The sequence below is a fragment of the Panthera tigris genome, chromosome B3 (genome assembly GCF_018350195.1).
Source record: "Panthera tigris isolate Pti1 chromosome B3, P.tigris_Pti1_mat1.1, whole genome shotgun sequence".
Taxonomy (NCBI): Eukaryota; Metazoa; Chordata; class Mammalia; order Carnivora; family Felidae; genus Panthera; species Panthera tigris.
In genome coordinates this window covers 22432344-22453957 of record NC_056665.1, presented here as the reverse complement: position 1 = coordinate 22453957, position 21614 = coordinate 22432344, and the positions used below count along the sequence as shown (strand labels likewise).

Genomic DNA, 21614 nt, shown 5'->3' with positions numbered 1-21614 from the left:
ATTCAATCTTTGCCAAGTACCACACTAAGCATGCTAGGTGCATCCGCAGAGTTATCCCTTCCAAACTCTGAAGCTGGCATCTCCCCCATTTTTCAAAGGAGGAATCTGAGACTTAATGTTTATAACATACTAAATATTACAGCTACAATTTATACCCAGACTTCTCCAATACTGACTCTTTGTCCTTAAGAAGTCAACTGCAATGCCCCTGTTATGGGCTGAATTGTGTTCCCCACCCCCCCACTCCCGCCAAATTCACATGCTGAAGTCCTAGTTCGTATGTTGAAGTTCCACAGTATGTGACTGTATTTGGAGGTTTTAAAGAGGTAGCTAAGTTAAAATGAGGTTGTTATAGTGGTCCCTAATCCAATGTGATGGTAGTCGGCACAAGAGTAGATCAGAGAACACAGACATGTGCAGAGGGAAGACCATGTGAAGACACAGAGAGAAGATGGACATCTACAAGTTGTAAGAGAGGAGACTCAGAAGAAACAAAACCTGCAGACACCTTAATCTTGTATTTCCAGCCTCCAAAATAAAATGTATTTCTGTGGTCTTTTGATGTCAGTGGCTGGGAAACTAATGATCCAAAGATGAGCCATGGGGTTCCATGTGCTTCACCTACTCCGTTGGGGACCACTTACTCTAACTTTAGACATGTTTCAGAGCTCAGGTGTCTGAACTAATTTAAGAAACTGAAGAGTGGCAGCAAATCAGAAGGGAATACTATTCTTCTAGAAACAAGCCTAATTATTCAAATGAAATGTAACTGCCAGCAAGAAAGACAGAATTGAAAGTTGACACAAGAAATGAAATCACCCAGCCTCCTAGAAGCAGTCAGTGTAGGACAAACACATCAGCTGGTGACAACCAAGGACAGTAGCCAATGGTCACACTGTTTTCTAAGTCAGGAAGGCATGGGACTTCCTTCTCTTCCCGGTAGGACCAAATGCAGCAGTTGTAATTAGGAAGTTATCTTTCTTTAATATTAAGCTTGTTATCACATTCTAAACCTTACTGGGAAGAGATGTTCTGGATCCCCTTATTTTGATTATGTAGCTTAGCAAAAAAAGATTTAGTGCTTCTAGAAATTTACCTTGCCTGAATACCTTTTAGGCATCTGGTTTACAAATCAGACTGTCCTGGTTCACAATGAATCCCTCATTTCTTGACCTCAGGAGCAGGATTCCTGTTCCTAATCCATATTAGAATATGACTATTATCTGTCTTTCTTCTATCAAGTACTCCACCTGCATCACAAGCTTCTGAGCACAGCTAGAGGTGATGGTCTTCATGCACTCAGCTATAGGCAGCAGGACTCTCCCAATGCACAATGGGAATACATCAGATGAGGACCTGGGTCCAAACAGTGGACTCCAGTCATGCATGTCAAGGGCCAGCAACTTATGCTGTGACCATAATTGCTGCCATTCAGGTGTAAAGGTAATTCCACATGTAAAAAATGCCTCAGTGCCAATATGCACAAAAGTATATATGTACCTATAATGCACAGCCCTATAGACATGTGCTCAGGCAGAGTGCTGGGTAATGCAAGTCTTCATGCCAAGGCAGAGAACATGGGAGAGGGGGACAGAATGTTTCTCAAAGGCCTGGCCATTTACAAAGCATCATGGGCAGCAATGGTCCCAAATTACAGATCATGGGTCTGGCATTTCGATGAAATATTCAAATATGCTTGGTTGTTATATATATGCAAAACTAAAATCATTTCTCCTTTTGTCCAGTGTGCTTACCTGTTATAGAGAAGAATGTCTGGCTTCCAAATCAGGCCATCTGGGAAACGAACAGTCTTCACGCCCGGATATTCTGACATATTCCATTGTAAATAGTGATCTGTCCAAGACTAATACACACAGACAATGACATTAGCAGCACTTTGCTTCCTTGCCTACTAATATTTCTTATAAGGGATTATTAGATACATTCAAAGCCAAAAAGAGTTCCAGATACTATTTACATAATTGAATTGTTATCTATAAAATATAAGGAAACTGAGAATTAAGTAATCTCTTGCAAAATGACCATGAACAGCATAAAAATCACATTTAAGATCCTGCTGTCACCATGACCACATTCGAACAGTAGCATTAAAGTTAATTCCAGTCCACTGCATGCCCTGAAGGCTTCCCCTCCCACAGCAGATGGGTTTTTTTTCCTAGCCAAATGAGTAACTGTTTTGCTTTCAAAGTTCTCCACTGAAAGGACACTTTGGAAAAATAAATTCACTTATTTCAATTGGAATATGAACTAAGCTAGAAAAATTAAGAATATTTATTTCCATGAAACAACTTTTTGCAGCTGCTGGGGAACCTCTCAGAAGCTTCTAAGGAGGATGTGTTTTTGGACTGGAGTTCTTATTTTCATGCAGGAACAGTGCTTCTGATGCCACAACCCCAAAATGCAAACACATGGCCTTGGTGGTAAAACACTGAATCAGGACAAGGGTGAAGATGGGGACTCAGGAAATAGTCATAAACACACCAACACAGGTGCATCTGCTTGACGTCAGGTCCAAAATTGATTCTTGAGTGACCTTTGCCAGAGGAAGGCCCATGCCTGGGGTCCCTTGTCCAAGGACCACATAGCTCAGCCCTACCTAGGGTCCACTAGCTCTGTAAAGACTGCTCGGGTAAGATCCCACCTACAGCTGCTATACAAACAGCTCCACCAAGCCAGGGTTGCAGGGTTTGGACTCAGCACCTCCTACAAATGTGCCATAATCAGGGCAGACCCCCAGTAAAGGCCCCATCCTGTACCCAGTCTCCCTGGGGCCACCCATGATCTGGAGCTCAGACCTCAGATTTAGAAAGGTATGTGATGCAACACTTCCAGCTGGGATCTAGGCAACTCCCCATAATCAAACATATCATTATTTCTGCAGCAAAACGTGCATACTGATACTAAGTAAGAAAAATAAATGCCTCCACTGCACATCTATTTCGGTTTGATTTTAGACTCAGTGAGTTTGATGCAAAGTTACAAAAACAACATCAAGGGGGACAAAAACCCTTTAATTTTCAAAGCTATTGAGATTTGGGAACTGTAGCCAAGGGGTCGTGGATCACAGAGCACGTCCCAGAGATCCCACCATCCTCTGGAGAGGACAGGCAAGCATCCAAAAAGGCTGTTCCAGTTCTGGGACCATATGAAGTCAGATGAGAGGGAATAGCCAGGTGAGTAATGTGACTTTATAGCCATGGGCCTCTGAGAATGAAGATCCGTCAATGTATAATGTGGTGAAAAATCACTTGGAACATTTAGGATAGAGCCACCCTACTGATGTTTCTAATTGATGTGGGTAGTTAGTAGAGGGGAAGGGAGGAGGGGAGAAGAGCAGGAAGGATACGCAAGGGGAGGAGAAGGACAGTGCCCAGAAGGGCCAGTCTTGTTGAAGCTGGTTTGCAGGAATGCCTAGGCATGAACCAAACTGTGTTTGCTCCAGCCTGCTCTGTCTCTGTACCATTTGCCCAGTTCTCCCTTCTTTTCTCTCCCTTGTCAGGGGGATAAGCCCTTCCACACTCAACACCTGTGCCTTCCTTACCAGGATCTCATATCTCACCCTGGGATGCCTGTCACTGTCACTATTGCCACCATGCTAATCATGGTCATAGGGCTCCCAGAGCGAAGGTGGGCATGGCAGGCAAATGCCCATCTCCCCCACCTGCTGAAATGATGGGCAGAGCAGGGAGGAAAAGCAGGGAAGTAGAAACCCTTGGTTGGTCAAACTGCAACCTCTTCAGATGGCACGTGTGAGCTGCACAATACTTCCCCAGCAATTTCACATCTCCTCAACCCAACCCATCATCTTAGCTGCATGTGTCCCATGAGTATGTATCCTGACCATTTGGTTTGTTCAGAGTCACACGTACACTTTGCTTGCCATGATCCAGGGATGCCAGCATGATTACTATTCCTATTTATAAGAGGAGACCGGGGCACAGAGAAGCAACATCCTTTCAGTCAGACACTGGGTCAGGACTCAGAACTGCATTATTTGACTTCAAGAAGAGTGATCAGTAGGCTCTACCATTGATGTTTCTTCCAACCCAATCTCTCTGCACTGGCAGTTAGGGGCTGTTCATCCTCTCTGAAGGAGCCCCCCATCTGCTCACTCAAAAGCCAATCTGGGTCTCCCCCACCCTCAGGAAAGAAAAGGGGGGCTGCAGAGAGCTGTGGAACTCAGTCACATCTGGGTTTACACCAAGGCTGTGGCAGAGACCAGCTGTGTGAGCTCAAGCAGATTGTTCAATTTTTTTTAACGTTTATTTATTTTTGAGACAGAGAGAGACAGAGCATGAACGGGGGAGGGTCAGAGAGAGAGGGAGACACAGAATCTGAAACAGGCTCCAGGCTCTGAGCCATCAGCACAGAGCCTGATGCGGGGCTTGAACTCACGAACCGCGAGATCATGACCTGAGCCGAAGTCAGACACTTAACCGACTGAGCCACCCAGGCACCCCTCAAGAAGATTGTTAAAAACAAACAACCCAGGGCACCTGGGTGGCTCAGTCGGTCAAGTGTCGGACTTCTGCTAAGGTCATGATCTCAGGGTTCAGGAGTTCAAGCCTCACATCAGGCCTTCTGTTGTCAGTGTAGAGATTGCTTCGGATCCTCTGTCTCCCTCTCTCTCTGTCCCTCCCCAGCTCATGCTCTCCCTTGCCCATCTCTCTCAAAAATAAATAAACATTAAAAACAAACAAACAACAACAACAAAAACATAGGCCCCAAATTACTTAGGCCAAGTCACCAAACTGAGGCTTAATACTTAACTGTATTTTCAACCTCTCACAGAAACCTAAGTCTTAAAGGGCCAATCAGGAATTTTCTGATCAGCCTCTGTGAAGTCATCTGTCGCCACAGGGCCCTCTCCATCCCTCAATGGAAGATGAGATATAATCTGCTTGATAAAACTCCCTGCCCCTCCCCCAAAGATAAGGTTACCTTTCCTGAAACAATCCTTTCTTTTCCCTTGCTTATAACTTTCTTGCCCCACCCTCCTTCCTATAAAAACTTTCCATTTTGTACAACTTGTGTGAGCTCTCTCTACTTGCTAGATAGGGTGCTGCCCAACTCACAAATCCTTTAATTAAGCCAATTAGATCTTCAAGTTTACTTGGTTGCATTTTGTTTTTTAACAAGGTAAATACCCCCTCTGGGAGCTGCAGCTTCCTCACAGGTGTCTGCCTCACAGGGCAGGACGGCACTGGAAGGATGAAATGTGTGCAGCAGCAGGTAGGTCATGTGGCCCTGGTAGGCCCATGACAAATGATGGCTTAAAAAAAAAAAAGAGGGATTCCTCCATTTCATAAGATACTATAGGACAGGAGAGCTGTAACAACCAAGCTACAGCTAAAGGTGCAGAAGCCTCATCAACTGGGCACTGGGAGCCAGAGCAGGAATGTTGGGGCTGTGTGCCCTGGGAGCAGGAGAGCCCAGGACGCCACAGGTTTCCATGAGCATTTCTGAAGAATGGATGTGTAAAGGGGCTTGTGAATAATAATGTTCCAGAAGGAGCTTTTCTATCCTCTTAAAGCACTCACTCCCCACTCAGATCCCTGGAGGGCAAGAGGCCCTGCACAAAATCTTCCTACAGACAGTGTGTGGCAGGTTGGGCAGCTGATAGTGTCAGTCTAGAAACGCCAATACTCCCAGACCATCTGGAAGAGTCGGTGATTTTCCTTCTCTCCCTATTTCTGTGGGATCCCTTCTCATTTAATCTTCAAGATATGACTATGTGGGGTTCTTAAGGGGACATACAAAGGAGGAAGGGGCCCTTGATCTGAGATGTACCATAAGAACCCTAATCCTTCCATGGGTCTCAGAACTGGCCCCCATTAACATCTACCTTGAGGCCATAGGAAACTTTAAGTTTGTGTGCATGTACATGCATGGAAATATTTATAGCAGGATAATGAGAGAGAAGAAAGGGAACATTTTCTTTGTTTAAAAAAAAAGTACATTATGGTATAATAAGAAACATATTTGGTCTATGTCCCAGGTTCTTGGCACATGGTTTCTAAAACCTTGGGAACTTCCTGAGGATAGGAGTGTCTCTTATTATTCATATAGAGCACCTTCTGAGCCCACCAGAGGTTATTCTATTGAGGTGAGGTGACTTAGGGTGGGGGCCCGAGATCACCTCAGGTTGCCAGCAAGCAGCCGGTCATCAGAAAGATCAAGCTTTGATTACAGGATGGGAACCTTCAGCCCCACCCAACCTCAGTCTCCAGGGAGAGGAGAGAGAATGGGGACTGGGTTATAAAAACTCTTGAACCACAAGATTCGGAAAGCTTCCAGATTGGTGAATACATCCAAGTGCCAGGACAGTAACTAGCCCACAGAAGGCATGAAAGTTCTGGGCCTCCCTCACACCTTGCCCTATGCATCTCTTCCATTCAGCTGTTCCTGATCAGGATTCTTTATAATAAATTGGTAAATATAAGTGTTTTCTTGAATTCCATGAGCTGTTCAACATTCAAACTCAGCTGGATAGAAGTGTGGGCAGCCTGGACACCCCCTTTGCACCTGGCATCGGATGGGGTAGTCTTGTGGGATTGAGTCCGTAACTTGTAGGATCTGATGCTAACTCCAAATAGGGAGGATCTACCCAGTTGGTATCCAGAGAATCAGAGAATCAGTTGCTGGTGTGAAAGACAGCATGTACTTGGTGTTGGAAAACTCCATATAAACATGTTTTGGAAATTCTTCCAGTCAACCATTTTGATCTCAGATGAAGAAAGTGGGCCTCCTTCTTCCTCCTGCCCCCAACACTTTTTCTCTCATTGTGACAGAATGATTGAAATCACCATTAACTATGGGTCATCATGAGGGCCCTAAGCAAGCCACTGGCTAGCCTGTGTGTGAACATAAGGTGTGGCATTCTCAGAGATGAAGTGGTAGAAAATGCAGCAATTAAGTATTTTAGAAATAAACATGGTTTACAACCTAGCATTCTATAGTCTGAATGCTATTCATTCCATAATTAGAATCCATAATCGGGAAATAAAAAATAGGGAATAAACATAAGAAGGATGGAAAATGTAGTCAGAAGAATGGTTAAAATTCCATATTAAGAGAAGCCAGATTCTTTTGAAAAGCACAGGCAAGTCTTTGGATGGCTCAACTGTCTCTTCAGAAACTGAAATGCTGCTGCCACTTCTTCTTATAGATTAAATCAGATCATATCTGACAGGCCTCCTAAAATGATAAAACTAATCTACAGAGAAACTACCCCAATTGCTTCCTGCTAGGAATAAGAAGAGGTATATAGAACAGCAACTTTCTCTTCCTTCGGGTTATTTAAATAACCAGAAAGTCCTACAAAATCAAGGGGAAGTGAAAGAAAGGAAAACAAAATAACAAACTGTAAGTCAAAAGAGAATTTAATTTATTTTACTTTTCTGCCCTTCTCTTCTGACTGTATAGAAAATCTCTAATTTGCAGAATATTGACCTCAGAGTTTAAATACCCTGGGAAAAAGATTATTCAGATTCAGATTTTCAGAACAGCAATTCAGCAACATGAAGCTCTGGGGAAGAAAAGTGGCTGAAGGCAATTTCCTTGATTTTCTGTCCTCTCCTGTCCATATTTCTGCCTCCCTTGGGTCTTCTGCCCTGTTGGTCTTCAATATGGAGCTTCACTTCTTATTCATACCCTTTATTCAGGCTAGGTCAGGCTAGGCTGGTCACCAGCTGGAGAACATAACAAGCAGGAATCTAGGTGATGGTGGCTTTATAAATGGCCCCGGTGCAACTTCCAAGGCCTGCCATGGTGACATTCAAGTTCCTTATTTCCATGCTGTGGCCTCAGAGGAATTCCAAGGCTTTCCAGGGGGAAAGACCTTCGATTAGGTACCTGTTAAGGTCTGTTCTAAACCCAAGATACCCATGATTCCTTAAAATTCATTCAGAAGCCAGTGTTAAAGCTGCTACATGAGCTACAGATGCCACCTTCCAGATAAATATGTCACCCCTGCTTTGTAAGAACACATGCTAAAAAGGCACCAAGCATGTTTCCAGGTGGTGGGCATGTGGAAACAAGTATTAATTAATGATGCAACACCTACACACACCAATGCTTCCTGATCTTCACATTTAAAAGGGTCTATGCCTTTCCTTCTCTCCCTTCCATTTCTGTAAAGCAGAGATTTTTTCCACCTCTGAACTCCACTGTCCACACCACCAGCTGGCCTCCTGCCATACTTCAAGGGAGTCACTTGTTCACGATATTTTAACCTTTTTGTTAGGCTGTAAATTGCACAGCCTGATTGTAAATGGCTTAAGAGAAGAAATTGGGTCTCATCCATTTCTGGGTTCCCCCTCATGTGACCTACTTCAATGTCTTCCCCGTAGCAGGCATTCAAAAAGATAAGGTGAATAGGTAAGTGAGATAAAAAGGTGATTTTTAAAACAAATGAAGCTGTGGACGTTTTTGCAAGTGCAATAATGAATTAGAAATAAGCTGTGCTTGAAAGAAATTTAGAGGTCTCCAGTGACATCTTCCAAAGCAAGCATGCTTATTTATGGAGCACCTGAACTCAATGCAATAAGTAATAATCTAGTTACTTTTTTCCTAGAAAACAACACTCTTTGAAAAAAAAATGCCAAATCATATATGTTATTAACGATCATTTGCTTATTGAGGGATAAGGATATAGGCATCAGGAAGACAGACCTGTCTCTGACCTAATATGTAGTGAGCATATTAGGTGTTTCTCTCTTTATAAGAAAAATGTCAACAGCAGCTCTGTACCATAGAAAACATGGGAAATGCCTGGTTTTATATAAAAAAGGAAACATTTGTACTATCTCCCAGAATTCCCAGAGCTTACACTACAGTGTTTAAATGTGAGGTGGAGTTGGCTTTATTTTGTATCATAATATCTTAGCCCTTCCTAGGTTCACCTTGAGTTTTTTGTTTCATTCATTCATTCTACAAAACTTACTCATGCCTGCTGGGGGTAGAGTAGTGATTACAACAGGAGTCCTGCCCTCCCAGAGGACACATTCCAGGTGGGGGATGAGAACTCAGAGCCAGAGAACAAATAAACAATACAAAGTATGGGACAAGGGCTTTAAAAACAAAATGAAGTAGACTTAGGGAATACATGTTGTGTTCCCCCAAATTCCTATGTTGAACTCTAATCTCAGTGTGAGGGATATCAGAGGTGGGGCCTTTAGTAGGTAATCAGATCATGAGGAGAGAGCCCTCCCAAATGAGATTAGCACCCTTATACAATGGGACAGATCCCTCCCTAAGAGATTAGCACTCCCATTTCACCTAGTGAGGACACAACAAAAATGCAACTCAAAAAAGAGCTCTGAATAGAACGCAACCATGGTGGCACCTTGGACTTCCAGCCTTCAAAACTGTGAGAAATAAATATCTGTTGTTGATAAGTCACCCTGTTTATGGTATTTTGTTATAGCAGCCAGAAAGACTAAGATACTGAGGTGAAGAGAATGGTATGGGCTGGGGGTAGGCAATGAGGGTTTGAGATAGTAGGGTTTGAGAGGAACTCAGAGAAGACCTCACTGAAAAGGTGATCTTCAGGTAGATACTACTAAGCAGTGAGAAAGAAAAGCAAGTGGTTCTTGGGGAAAGAGGCTTCCAGGCAGGGGGAGCAAATGCAAAGGCCCTGAGGGAGATGATGTGTGTAGGGCAACAAGCAGGGCAAGGAGCACAGCAAGAAGAAGAGGGCTGGGGAGCATGTAGAAGAAGTGAAGGCCTGGCATGCAAAGTCACAGACCACCTCAAGGACCTCAGCTTGCTACTGGGTGAGACAGGAGCCCCTGGAAGGATCTGGGTCAATGAGGCTTGTGGCTAAGCCTTCTTCTTCTCTTACTTGGATCACGCTGACTGCTATATTGAGAACAGACATCGCTAGTGGAGGTAAGGGCTGAAACACAAGGCCCAGCTATGAATCTCCATAGTAACATAGGTGAGAAATGATGCTGGTTTAGACCAAGGTGGAAGCAATGGGGTTGATGTGCAGTAGTTAGAGCTTGGCTCTATTTTGAAGGTTGAGATCAGAGGTAGGTGTGAGAGACTAGAGCTAAGGGTGACTCTGAGGCTTCTGATCTGAGCAAATGAATACATGGAGTTACCATTTATCCAAATGGAGACAGCAATTGTAGGGGCCAAGGGCAGGCTGCCCAAAACGTGCCACTTTGTCATACTGATTATTTTAAATAAAAGTTAATTACGATACAGCTTGTTCAAGAGGGACACTCAGACCCTCCACTGTCCCCCTGAAAACAGGAAATAAATCTACCATGTGAGAGGTGTCCTCTCTCAATTAGGATGTAGAGACATCCTTATCACCAGAGATAGGGAATTTAGAGCCAAGAAGACTATATAAACAATCCCTGTGACTTTTTACTAATTTACCACCCCAGCCCAAGTTCCTCTTAGAATTCCTTACTAATTAAAGCTCCCAAAGTTAAGGCTTTTTGTCCTGTTAACTCCTCACAGATTTATCGTGTCTTTGTCTGAAAAGTTTAAAAACTATCTGCCTTTGTCATTTCTTTAGGTGTCAAAGTTGTCAAAGTCATTATTTGGCCTCCGTGTGCACATAATAAAACTCTGTTTTTTTTTTTTTTTCTCCTGTTAATCAGTCTCATGTAAATTCAATCTTAGTCCAAGTGGAAGACCCCAAAGGGTAGAGAAGAATTTTTCCTTCCCTTCACTATAGAGGGAACAAGTGAGAAAGGGAAAGAAAGGACACACTGGATTTAAGAGCCTACTGGGTGCCCATGTAGGGGCACCAGGAAGGCAGTTGGGTTTGTGCTTTAAGCCAGGATACTGGGTGCTCCAACTCCTGGGACAAGGAATGACTGCACAGAGATGAAGAGACTAGCAGGGGGAACTCAGGAGTCACTAGAGAATTAGGAGGAAAACCTAAGGACAGGTAGCCAAACACTAAATGTAGAAGAATTTCCAGTAAGAGGGACCAATCCACTCTACCAAATGTTCCTGAGAGACCCAAGGTAAGAGGGAAAAAATCGATCCCTGGAAAAACCAGAATAAAGGTGTTCTATCCTTGGTGGAGAGTGGAAAGATAGGACAGGTATTGACAGGTAAGGGACATTAGGTATCACCTGGGGTGATGGCGAAGTTCTGCTTCCTGATGGGGGTGGGACTGAGGAATTGAAACCATTCCTGGCTATTCATTGACTGATACACTTAGGATCTATACATCACATTGTATACAAAATTTTTACCTTGAAAGAAACCCTGGTCAAAGAGCTGCCTGAAACATGCAGGTGAAAATGCACCACTGTCTGCTATTCCTCTTTGAAATGAACTAAAAAAATAAGCTAGGCTGATAGAAAGATGGATAAATAGCCAAATGGGATAAAGTAAGAATTAAAAAAAAAATGCTAATTACAGAATCTAAGAGGTGAGGCTATAGACTCCCCATAAATTCAAATGTTAGGTATGTTTGAAAATTTTCATCAAAAAATTAGGGAAGGGGCACCTGGGTGGGTCAATCAGTTAAGTGTCTGACTCTTGATTTTGGCTTAGGTCAATGATCTCAGAGTTAAGAGTTTGGGCTCTGTGCTGGGCATGGAGCCTGCTTAAGATTCTCTCTACCTCTTCCTCTTCCTCTGTCCATCTCCCACTCAGGCATGAACTCTCTCATTCTCTCAAAAAAAAAAAAAAAAAAGAAGAAGAAGAAGAAGACGAAGAGAAAAGAAAAAAGAAAAGAAAGAAAAACGGGGGAAAAACATTATTTAGAGTATAGCATTCACAACCTGGGGGTTAGTGGTTTGCTCACCCCAAGTCAGCTAAGGGTGAGTTTAACTGAGAATTCATGGGAAGAGAGTGGGGATGTCTGGGGAGGATGCTGCTTGAAGGAACATTGCTGTAAAGGTAAGAAGGAAAGGAGAGTCACTGGGGAAAGTTAATGGAGACAAACAAACTGCAGTTTGTATGCTAATGAGGCCAACCTCTAGACGCTATTAGGACATGACTTTAGAAGCAACAGGGACAACTGTGACAGTAAGACTCTCAGCAGGCCCCAGAAGAGGGAACCTCTTCCCAGGAGGGAGGCGCCATCTCCAAGGGGAGAACAGACCCAAGCCCACGTGCCCAGACAAAAGGAGGGAAGCTAGAGCAGATGTGCACAGGATGAAGATAGGATGTGCTTACTAAAGAATGTTGTTTTACTGGAGAATGTTATGCTAAGTGAAATAAGTCATACAGAGAAAGACAGATACGTTATGTTTTCACTCTTTGTGGATCCTGAGAAACTTACCAAAGGACCATGGGGGAGGGGAAGGAAAAAAAAAAAAGAAAGAAAGGTTAGACAGGGAGGGAGCCAAAACATAAGAGACTCTTAAAAACTGAGAACAAACTAAGGGTTGATGGAGGGTGGGGGGGGGGGGGTTGGAGGGAGGGGAGGGTGGGTGATGGGTATTGAGGAGGGCACCTGTTGGGATGAGCACTGGGTGTTGTATGGAAACCAATTTGACAATAAATTTCATATTAAAAAAAAGAGACAGAAAGGGGATGTGGGAGCAGGGGGTAAATGGGAATTCTCCACACCTTTCTTTCAATTTTGTTATGAACCTAAAACGACTCTAAAAAGATCAAGTCTTTTAAAAAAGGGAAAGTAGTATATACATTTCAAAGGAAAACTTAAAAAAAAAAAAAGGAATGTTGCTTTAAATCCTGCAGGGAAATTCTGCAAAGGTTCTACTTTATTCATTACAGGCAGGTTCTGTGAGGCATCTCTTGTATAGCAAAGCCTGCTCCGGGGACATACAGCAGATGGCTTTAAGTGAATCTGTTTTCTATTCCCGAACTTCCACTTGCATTCCCACCAAAACTCACCTGCCCAACAACCACCTGGCAATATTCCTTTCCCCACATTTACTACTCTGATTTCTGCCTTACAAAGAAAGGGAATTTCCCTCACCTCAACTCCTATCTTGGGACATTGACCCAAGAAGCAAACAACAAAAGGCAGATTCAAAATACCAGTGTCTGTGTAAATTGTGTTAAAAATCAGGTGACAAAAACTTTCAAAGATCAGGCACGTTTTAATTCCTTGTTTTCAACAAAATTGAATGAGAAACTAAGCAAGCTGTCAGCTAATACATTCCAATGAAACTATATTATTTTTGTCATGTAATCTGGAAGAAGTTCAAGGAATTGACTAATGTTTTAACAAAATGTCTTTCATAATGAACGATACACTACTACATCTATTTTAAAAAGTCATAGAGGGGCGCCTGGGTGGCTCAGTCGGTTAAGCATCCGACTTCAGCTCAGGTCATGATCTCACGGTCCGTGAGTTCGAGCCCCGCATCGGGCTCTGGGCTGATGGCTCAGAACCTGGAGCCTGCTTCCGATTCTGTGTCTCCCTCTCTCTCTGCCCCTCCCCCATTCATGCTCTGTCTCTCTCTGTCTCAAAAATAAAAAAAAAAAAAATTAAAAAAAGTCATAGAATTGATGGTGAAATCTGCATTAGTGTCTCATTTCATAATAAAAAAATCATCGTCTACAAACATATGAATTAATTTAAAACAAAGCCCCATCTTTGGTAGAGACATGAATGCCACCGTGATGAATTAAGAACCAATAATCATTGTAATCCTAAATCAATCCAAAAGAAAAAAATTTAACACTTATTGTCTAAAAGAATGACTTTATGTAAATATCTACATTTCAGAGAACCAAGACAGAGTGATTGATAACCTGCAAACATGAAATTACAGAACATTAGGATAAGTTCTGTGTGAAAAGTGGCATAGCAATACAAGTGCAATAATAAAAGGAAGGGACTGTGCAAGACATCTGCAGCTAGAAGGCCTTCTTTATATAGGAAGGCCTTCCTAAATGAATGAGACGGGCATCAAATCATTATGGTATTTAGTTTCCACTTAAAATAGAGACTAACAGTTTTACTTTTAAATGCCAATATTTACAATTTGCTGGAAAAGACATCATTTGCAATTCATTAAATTTAGGTGAGGATTTTACATGTCAAGCTAAAAATCCATGAATGGAATACAGCATTTCAGAATTCTTGCATTCTTAGTGCTCTTGCAGAGCACTAAGCAGGACTGTGACAGCCTCTGGCTTAGGCAACTCTCTAGGATTCCCATTATGCGCATCTAGAAGGCATAGAGAGTGAGGCGGCTGCCCCTAAACCCTGGGGACCAGTTAAGGTGCAGGTTACAAACAGGTTACCAACAATGTAGATCTTCATCTTATTACTTGTTTTGCATGAGTGCTTTTAAAATTTCCCCAAATCACCCTGTAGGAAATACACGCATTCACTGAGCCCTGTAGGACGCAGTGAGAAATACCCAAAAGTGGATGTTCTACTTCACATAAGTTGGCATGTGTGGAGTTAGGGAGGACAATCCTGACTCTTCTCAGGGTCATTTCAAGCAGGAGCATCTGAGAAACCACAGCAGGAAGACCCACGGGAGAGGACTGCCCTTGTCTCAACTTACCATTTGCAGCCAAATGTTGGTAGTTAGAACTTGGTTCTTCTCATCCTTCAAAGAAAAAGAAAGAACCATAAATATTGCTTATATGGTTTACAAAAGAGGGACTGATGCCATTATTCATGCAGGAATCATACTACTGGGGCTGTGGGAATGCGTGGAAACTAGGAGGAACCAAGCACTTCCAAACACACTCAAGCAGTATTTCCCCAGAGTTAAGCTTGTTCTCTTTATTCTGAAGTAACAGACATTTATTATAGAGCACTTACAAAATGCAAAGTATAAAGAAGAAAATTAAAACCCACAGCCCCACCACCCAGAGATGACACTTCCTAATGATTTAGCTTACTTTCCTTTGTACTCTTTAAAATAATTTATATGTTTAAAAAATAAAGTTGGGTACAAATTCCAATTTTTTAAAGTCAAGTTTATTACCAGAAAGTATAGAGTTTTAAACAAATATAAATATCTCACGCTTCCCTCCCCCAGGAAAGGGAGCATGACCTATGACAGCTGTTGTACCATATGCCAATGGTAGTGTGTGGGCCACATTTCTCCCTGGTCCCTGTGGATCTGCCTACCTTTTCTCTCATCTTTTATCTACCAGGAAGTATTCCTGGCCCTTGACACACACTTGCAAGGTAAATTCTGTCCTAATGAGCAAACCAAGTTTCAGAAAGGTGAGGTGACTTTGTGAAGGAGCTATTCAAACTTGGATCTTTCTGACCCAAAGCCCCTTTTTCCACATTTCTGAACCACCTACGGGTGGCATCCAGAAGAGTGCCAAGTCTGTGCTTTAATCAGAGCTTGGGATAGTGTACTAACCATGACTTTGTTCCAGCACAGGACACCTAAAGAAAATTCTAGTCAACAACAGCCTTTCCAACTGGGATGCAAGCAGTGTTTTACCACAGCTGGTTGAGCCCAACATGGCCTAGCAAAAACCAGTGTGCACACACCAACGACCAAGTTCCATGCAATACTTATACTGAGATAGTGGTATTCACTACTTAGCACTCAATTCCCACCCAAAGGACTCTACAAATTGACAACTGCCATTCTCTCTAAGAGAAAGTATTTATTAATGCCCTCAAGCAGAGTGCCTAGAAGCTGAGACTGTGAGCTCCTCCAGCAGGAATTATCTGGTCCTGTTATGGCATACACAAAAACAATCCCAATGGCAGAGAGAACATGGCATCTGCTGGGGCGTGGTCATAGGGAGGGATGCAAACGAGAAACAAATGCTGCTTCTCATTAAAATAAAAAATGTATTGAACATGTAAGGAGTTGGCAAAGATTACTTGATGCATCAATGGCCCTGGCCCAGCAACTCACACTCTGAGCACCTTTGAAAGGTGAAACTAGGAGGTAGGGAGGTATCTGAATCCTGAAGAAAGAACAGGGCTACTTGAGGAGGGACAGGGAAGAATGTCCTAGTAGGGTCTCAGGACACAGCTGAATCCAGAAGTAGATGTCAGTTTGGTTACAGGAAAAATACATTCTATTTTCCAAAATAAAACATGGCAGAGTCTTCTGGGTGGAAAAAGTTATGGAGCTAACATTTCTCTGTACTCTGTACTAAGCGAATGGTTCCCGACGGAGCCATATATTTGAACTGCATGAGTACTCTAGTTCCGGTTCAATCTCCAATATTATTTGAAAGCATCAGTGAACTCTTTTAGGACATACATCCGTTGTGTCAACTTATTAAGGAGTTGTTGTTTTTAATGGACTTAAAATTAGCTGGTGTTCCACTTGGGTGGCTTTCCTTCTTTTAATTGCATCTGTGTCTTCAGCTTCTGAGAAAAAGGCTTCTGTGGTTTGGGAGCTCAATTACTACCAATCTAATTAAAAGGCTTTCTTCTTTCCAACATTTGAACTGAAACCTCATTAGAGTGAAACGGAATTTCTGTGGTGTGTAGCAGCATGGGACTAAAGTGCCAGCATTTCAAACTGTAATCAACACTGAGCAGCAGCCAGCCACTGCTGGAGAGCACAACGATGCCAGGTAAGGGAGCCTTCCGTGGAGATTTGAGAGGACCAGCCTGCAGATCAGCAAGGAGGCTGCTGTTGGCATTCCCAGAGTAGGTCTCTTTCCTCCCAGCTTCCGTCCCAGGGCCACCGGCTGGCTGAGGCTCTCAGCTCTCTCAGTCCGCACAGAGACAAGGTGTCCTACCTCTTCACCACCCCTGAGATGCAGCGTCCTCTCCACACTACACATTGAATGTTAGCATTCCCCTGAAATTCACATGTTCAAACTCAACCCCACTGGGACAGTATCTGGAGGTGACCTTTGGAAGGAGATTAGGTCATGAGAGCAGAGCCCCCAGGAATAGGATTAGTGCCTTATAAAAGAGACTCCAGAAAGCTCCCTCACCCCTTCTGCCACATGAGGACAGAGGGAGAAGATGGTTCTCTATGAACCAAGAAGCAGGTTCTCACTAGATACCAGATCTACCAGTGCACGGATCTTGGATTTACAAACAGCATCACAACTGTACGGAAGAAATGCATGTTGTTTAAGCCACCAGGTCTGTGGTATTTAAGTTATGGTAGCCCAAGCTGATGAAGACCACACACAGTCTGACCTCCACTAAGCTCCAGATGGAGCTCTCTGCCCTCCTTCAGCTGCACTGATCAAAGAATTAAGACCAAGGTTCTCAGTGTAGCACACAGCCTTTTCTACAAGCCATAGTCCAGCCATGTGCTCATTCATTCATTCATTTATTCATTTATTCACTCATTCAACAAATGTTTGCAGAATACTTCCTGTCTCACGCATTATGCTATCCAGACATGTAGAGTAGGAATTGAACATTGTTCTTGAGCTCATGGAATACAAAATGTGAGTGGGGGGTGGGATTACACAACTCAACAATGATATAATTTCAAAAGGTGATAGTAAAGGAATGAGACACCTTCAGAGAGGATGACAGGGGTAGAGTCCCAAGGATGAGCCTTCACTTTTACACCCTATGATATTAGAATACTGAAAAACACAGATCCCTCATGCCATCACCTGCACCACTTGCCCTTTAAGAACTCACTCCTCCTCATCTCCCAGGGCCTGCCCTGTCCCACACCTTCCTCCTTTCTCCTGCTCCAGGCCAGGCCCCCCCCCAGCAGGCAGCCCTGGACTGAAGTTGCCTCCTGGATCACCAGGGATTCCAGCACAGAGCCAGCAACCCAGACAGACCTTGGCTTTGCATAGGAGAATGAAAGTCAGTGAGGAGAGGCAGATTTCAGTTCAACATGAGGAAGAACCTCCCTGGCCTAGAACAGTTCAGCCTACTTCAGAAAGGATGTGGCAACCAGCTCCTGGAGTTATAAACACAGAGGACAGCCACCTACCTGGAAAGGACACTTTCATCCTTCGGTGGCCCTCTGAAGGTGTAGTCCTGGTGACCTAGGGCCTGTGCAGTCTACAGTGGCCAGGTCTCCTACACACCCCAGTGCCCACACTTACACCCCCTACACCAGCCACTTGGCCTTCCTTCCTGCCACCCTGAGGATAGCCAGTGTCCTGCTTCCTGAGCTTTCTGCAAGAGGGCCCAAGGCACAACTTCAGCCTGCATTCAACTGCCATGCCTCAGGGTTTACACATCGCTGTGCATGATGAGGTGATGTGGAGAACTGGGCATGGAGACTGAGCCTTTGGTTTAGAAAGCTGGCAGATGGATCTGCAGTTCCCAGATGTCTCTCTGGCTTCAGGCATTAGGATGTTCCTGGAAGAACATACAGGGGCTCCACTCCCTCTCCCAAAATCTACTTATTCTACCCAGGAGGGAAACTTCCTTCCCTCTTATCTAAACATCCTCCACTGACAGCAAAGCCACCAGCCTCCTGTACTGCGCTTGAGCTTGTTTAAATCCTGAATCAGCTGATGAAACTGCATTCAGTAGTCTCTTTCCTCATGAGTTGGATGTCACACTGGTCAAACACTGGGGTTCCTGTGGGAAGGAATCCAAACCCCAGCCCAAGGGCCTCTGAATAAATAACCAGCAAGCAGAACAGAATCTGAATATGGTTTCAGTGATGACCCTGCCTGGCAGGACAGCATGGTGGAGCAGACCCCATGCAGAGGAAGACCCTCCAGACTCCAATCTCAGCCCTCTAATCTCAGGCACTCAGTTTCTGTGGGTTTCAATTTTCTCTCCCAGAAAATAAGGAGACAACAGCTTTCCTGACCACCGCCCAGAGTGGGAGAGGCGAGGGCAGCCTCATACAAGCTGTGACATGTGACTCAGTGCCAGTGGCTGTTCCTGTGGGGCTGCCCTCACACATACGATTCTCTTGCAAGACCCACACTCCTTCCTACCCCTGGGACCACACAAGAGGAGACACGACCGACGGTCGCCATGGAATCACAGGATGCCCTTGTGACAAAGCACCCCCATAGCCAACTAGTCTAATGCCTCATTTAAAAAAAAAAAAAATCTGAGCACTTCAGAATATAATTCAGCCTTAAAAAAAGATGGAAATTCTGCTATTTGTGATAGCATAGATGAGCCTGGAGGACACTATCCTAAGTGAAATAAGCCAGACATAGAAAAACAGGTACTACCTGATTACACTCACATGAGGAATCTAAATTAGTTGAACTCACAGAAGCTCAGTGTAGAAAGGTGGCTACCAGAGGCTAGGGGAGGGGGAGAGGGAAGGTCTTAGTCCATTGGGACAAATGTTCAGCTCTGTAAGATAAATAATTCCTAGAGATCTGTGCAGCATGGAGCCTATACTTAACAATGCCATATTACATATTTAAAAAAATTTCTAAAAGGGTAGATCTAATGTTAAACTTTATCACAGAAATTAATAATGATAATAAATAAATAAAGAGGGCTGGAGGGAATTTTTGAAGTGATGGCTATGTTTATGATACAGATTTTAGGGAGGGTTTCACAGGTATATGCTTGTCTCCAAACCTGTCAAATTGTGTACATCAAATATGTACAGTTTTTGTACATCAATCATACTTCAATAATGTTAGTGTTTTTTTTTTAAAGTACACTTTGATTTAAGTAGCTATGCTTTTTTGAATCAATCTCCCAGAATAATCATGTATCTGTTTTGAGTACAATGGTTCTGATAATGTGTAATGTGCTACCTTTCATTTCATATAGCAATTATTCTTCTGGAAGTTATACAGAAACATTATTCAAAATTATTTTTCATAGTTCCCAACACTTTCTTTTTGCTTTTGTGTAGACACTGAGAAAAGGAGATAACAATACATCTCACTTTGTCTAAGTTCTTGTTTGCAGAGAAAATTGCTGGATAACATAAATTCCTATTCATGTAGTCTTTGTAGTTTATAGCAAGGATTACTTCCTTTATCAAATTTAATTTTACACCAACCATATTTTTGCCCTAGTTTTACAGAATAATAAACCGAGAGTCCGTGACTTCCCCTAAGTCAGCGAGATCGTAGGTCTGACAAAAAACTCATACCCAGAATAAGAAATAAACTCCTACATATCAATAAGAAAAAGGCAGACAATCCAAGAGAAAAATGGGCAAAAGATGAACAAGCACATGATTTTCACCACAAAGAATATCAGTAATTACATAGCTAGGGTACCTGGGTGGCTCAGTCAGTTGAGCATCTGACTTTGCCTCAGGTCATGATCTTGCAGTTCATGAGTTTAAGCCCCATGTCAGGCTCTGTACTGACAGCTTGGAGCCTGGAATCTGCTTCAGATTCTGTGTCTCCCTCTCTCTCTGCCCTTCCCCAGCTAGTGCTCGTTCTTTCTCTCTTTCTCAAAAATAAACATTAATTTTTTTTTGAAAAAAAAAAACATAGCTAAACCTTCAGTAGACATTTGGATTCTTGCAAATGTCATGCATGGATGTGTGCATGCACGCGTGCACACACACACACACACACACACACTTTTTTTAAACTATATCAGTCTTGTGACAACAGCCCAGGAAAATCAGTACTATTATTATTCTCATTTACCAATTGAGATAATGGGAAGGCTCCCAAATTTAACCTAATATGTCTCCGTTCTGCTCCAATGTTTTGCAGTGAGCATATATAACCTTTATAATCAAGAGAGAAGGGGTGAATAAAGATAGCATCTGTAAACAAAGTAAGTTCCTAGCCCTAGGTCACACAGCTCAGTGTAGAATCTGAGATCCAACCCCTTATCTTTACCTGTTTATCTCAACACCTGTATTTGAGGCACCATGAGACTCCTCCGAATATCACAACAGTGAGCACCTTGGTGATGCTAATAAAAAAATGGTCCCCTTTGGTATCTGTATAGCAGAGAAATTCTCAATTACTGTATGGAAACCTCTGAGGTTCTGAGATGCTTTAGAGGATCAGTGAAGTCAAAACTTTTTCCATAATCATTAGAAGTTTTTAGGCTGTTTCCCCCTCATTTCCTCATGAGCAGTGGGGAGAGCTTTGCAGAGACCATATGGCACATGATGTCAGCAGCAGACTGAATGCAGAGGCAGATAAGAGAATCCAGCTGTCTTCTATTAATCTTGGTATTTAGGAGATTTACAAAATATAAAACAATGCCACCATTCTCAGTAAAATTGTTTTGCTTGGGAAAAATGGTTAATTTCCACAAAATATTAGTTACGTTAACAATTTGTAATTGTTTATTACAATTTAAAAATGAGTTAATGAACTTGAAACATTTTCTTAGTTTTCATTTCTAACATGGTAAATATTGATAGATATAATCCACATAAAAATGGGGGGAATTCTCAATAGCTTTTATGAGAGCAAAGGGGTTCTGAAGCTTAAAAGTTTGAGAGCCACTGGTATAGGGCTAGGCATTCGTAAGACACCCTGTTTCTTGTACCTAAAGACCTGGCCCTCTCAGGGTGCAGACCCCTATTCCATCTTTGTTTTCATTTGGGGTTGCTCATGATCTTTGTCTTGGGAGTGCAAATCAAAAATCTAGGTATCTATCACAAGCAGACCTGGTTGGGTCACCATCAAGCTGTGTAGACTTGGAGTAGTCATTGAGCTTTTCTGAGACTCGGTTTCCTATATGTAAAAATAGGAAACTGAGGGGCACCTGGGTAGCTCAGTTGGCTTAAACATAGAACTCTTGGTTTCGGCTCAGGTCATGATGTTGCAGTTCACAAGACTGAGCCCTGCACTGG

The 21614-nt window shown here is 43.0% G+C and overlaps 1 protein-coding gene across 1 annotated transcript in view; it reads right to left on the bottom strand.

Annotated features, from left to right (window-relative positions):
- CHRNA7 (cholinergic receptor nicotinic alpha 7 subunit) overlaps positions 1–21614 on the bottom strand; it is a 111794-nt gene that overhangs the window by 48465 nt on the left and 41715 nt on the right. The window contains exons 3-4 of the mRNA XM_042987671.1: positions 14490–14534; positions 1755–1864 (exon numbers count right to left, since the gene is read on the bottom strand). Of these exons, the coding sequence (XP_042843605.1) occupies positions 1755–1864; positions 14490–14534 (155 nt within the window). The remainder of the gene's footprint in view (positions 1–1754; positions 1865–14489; positions 14535–21614) is intronic.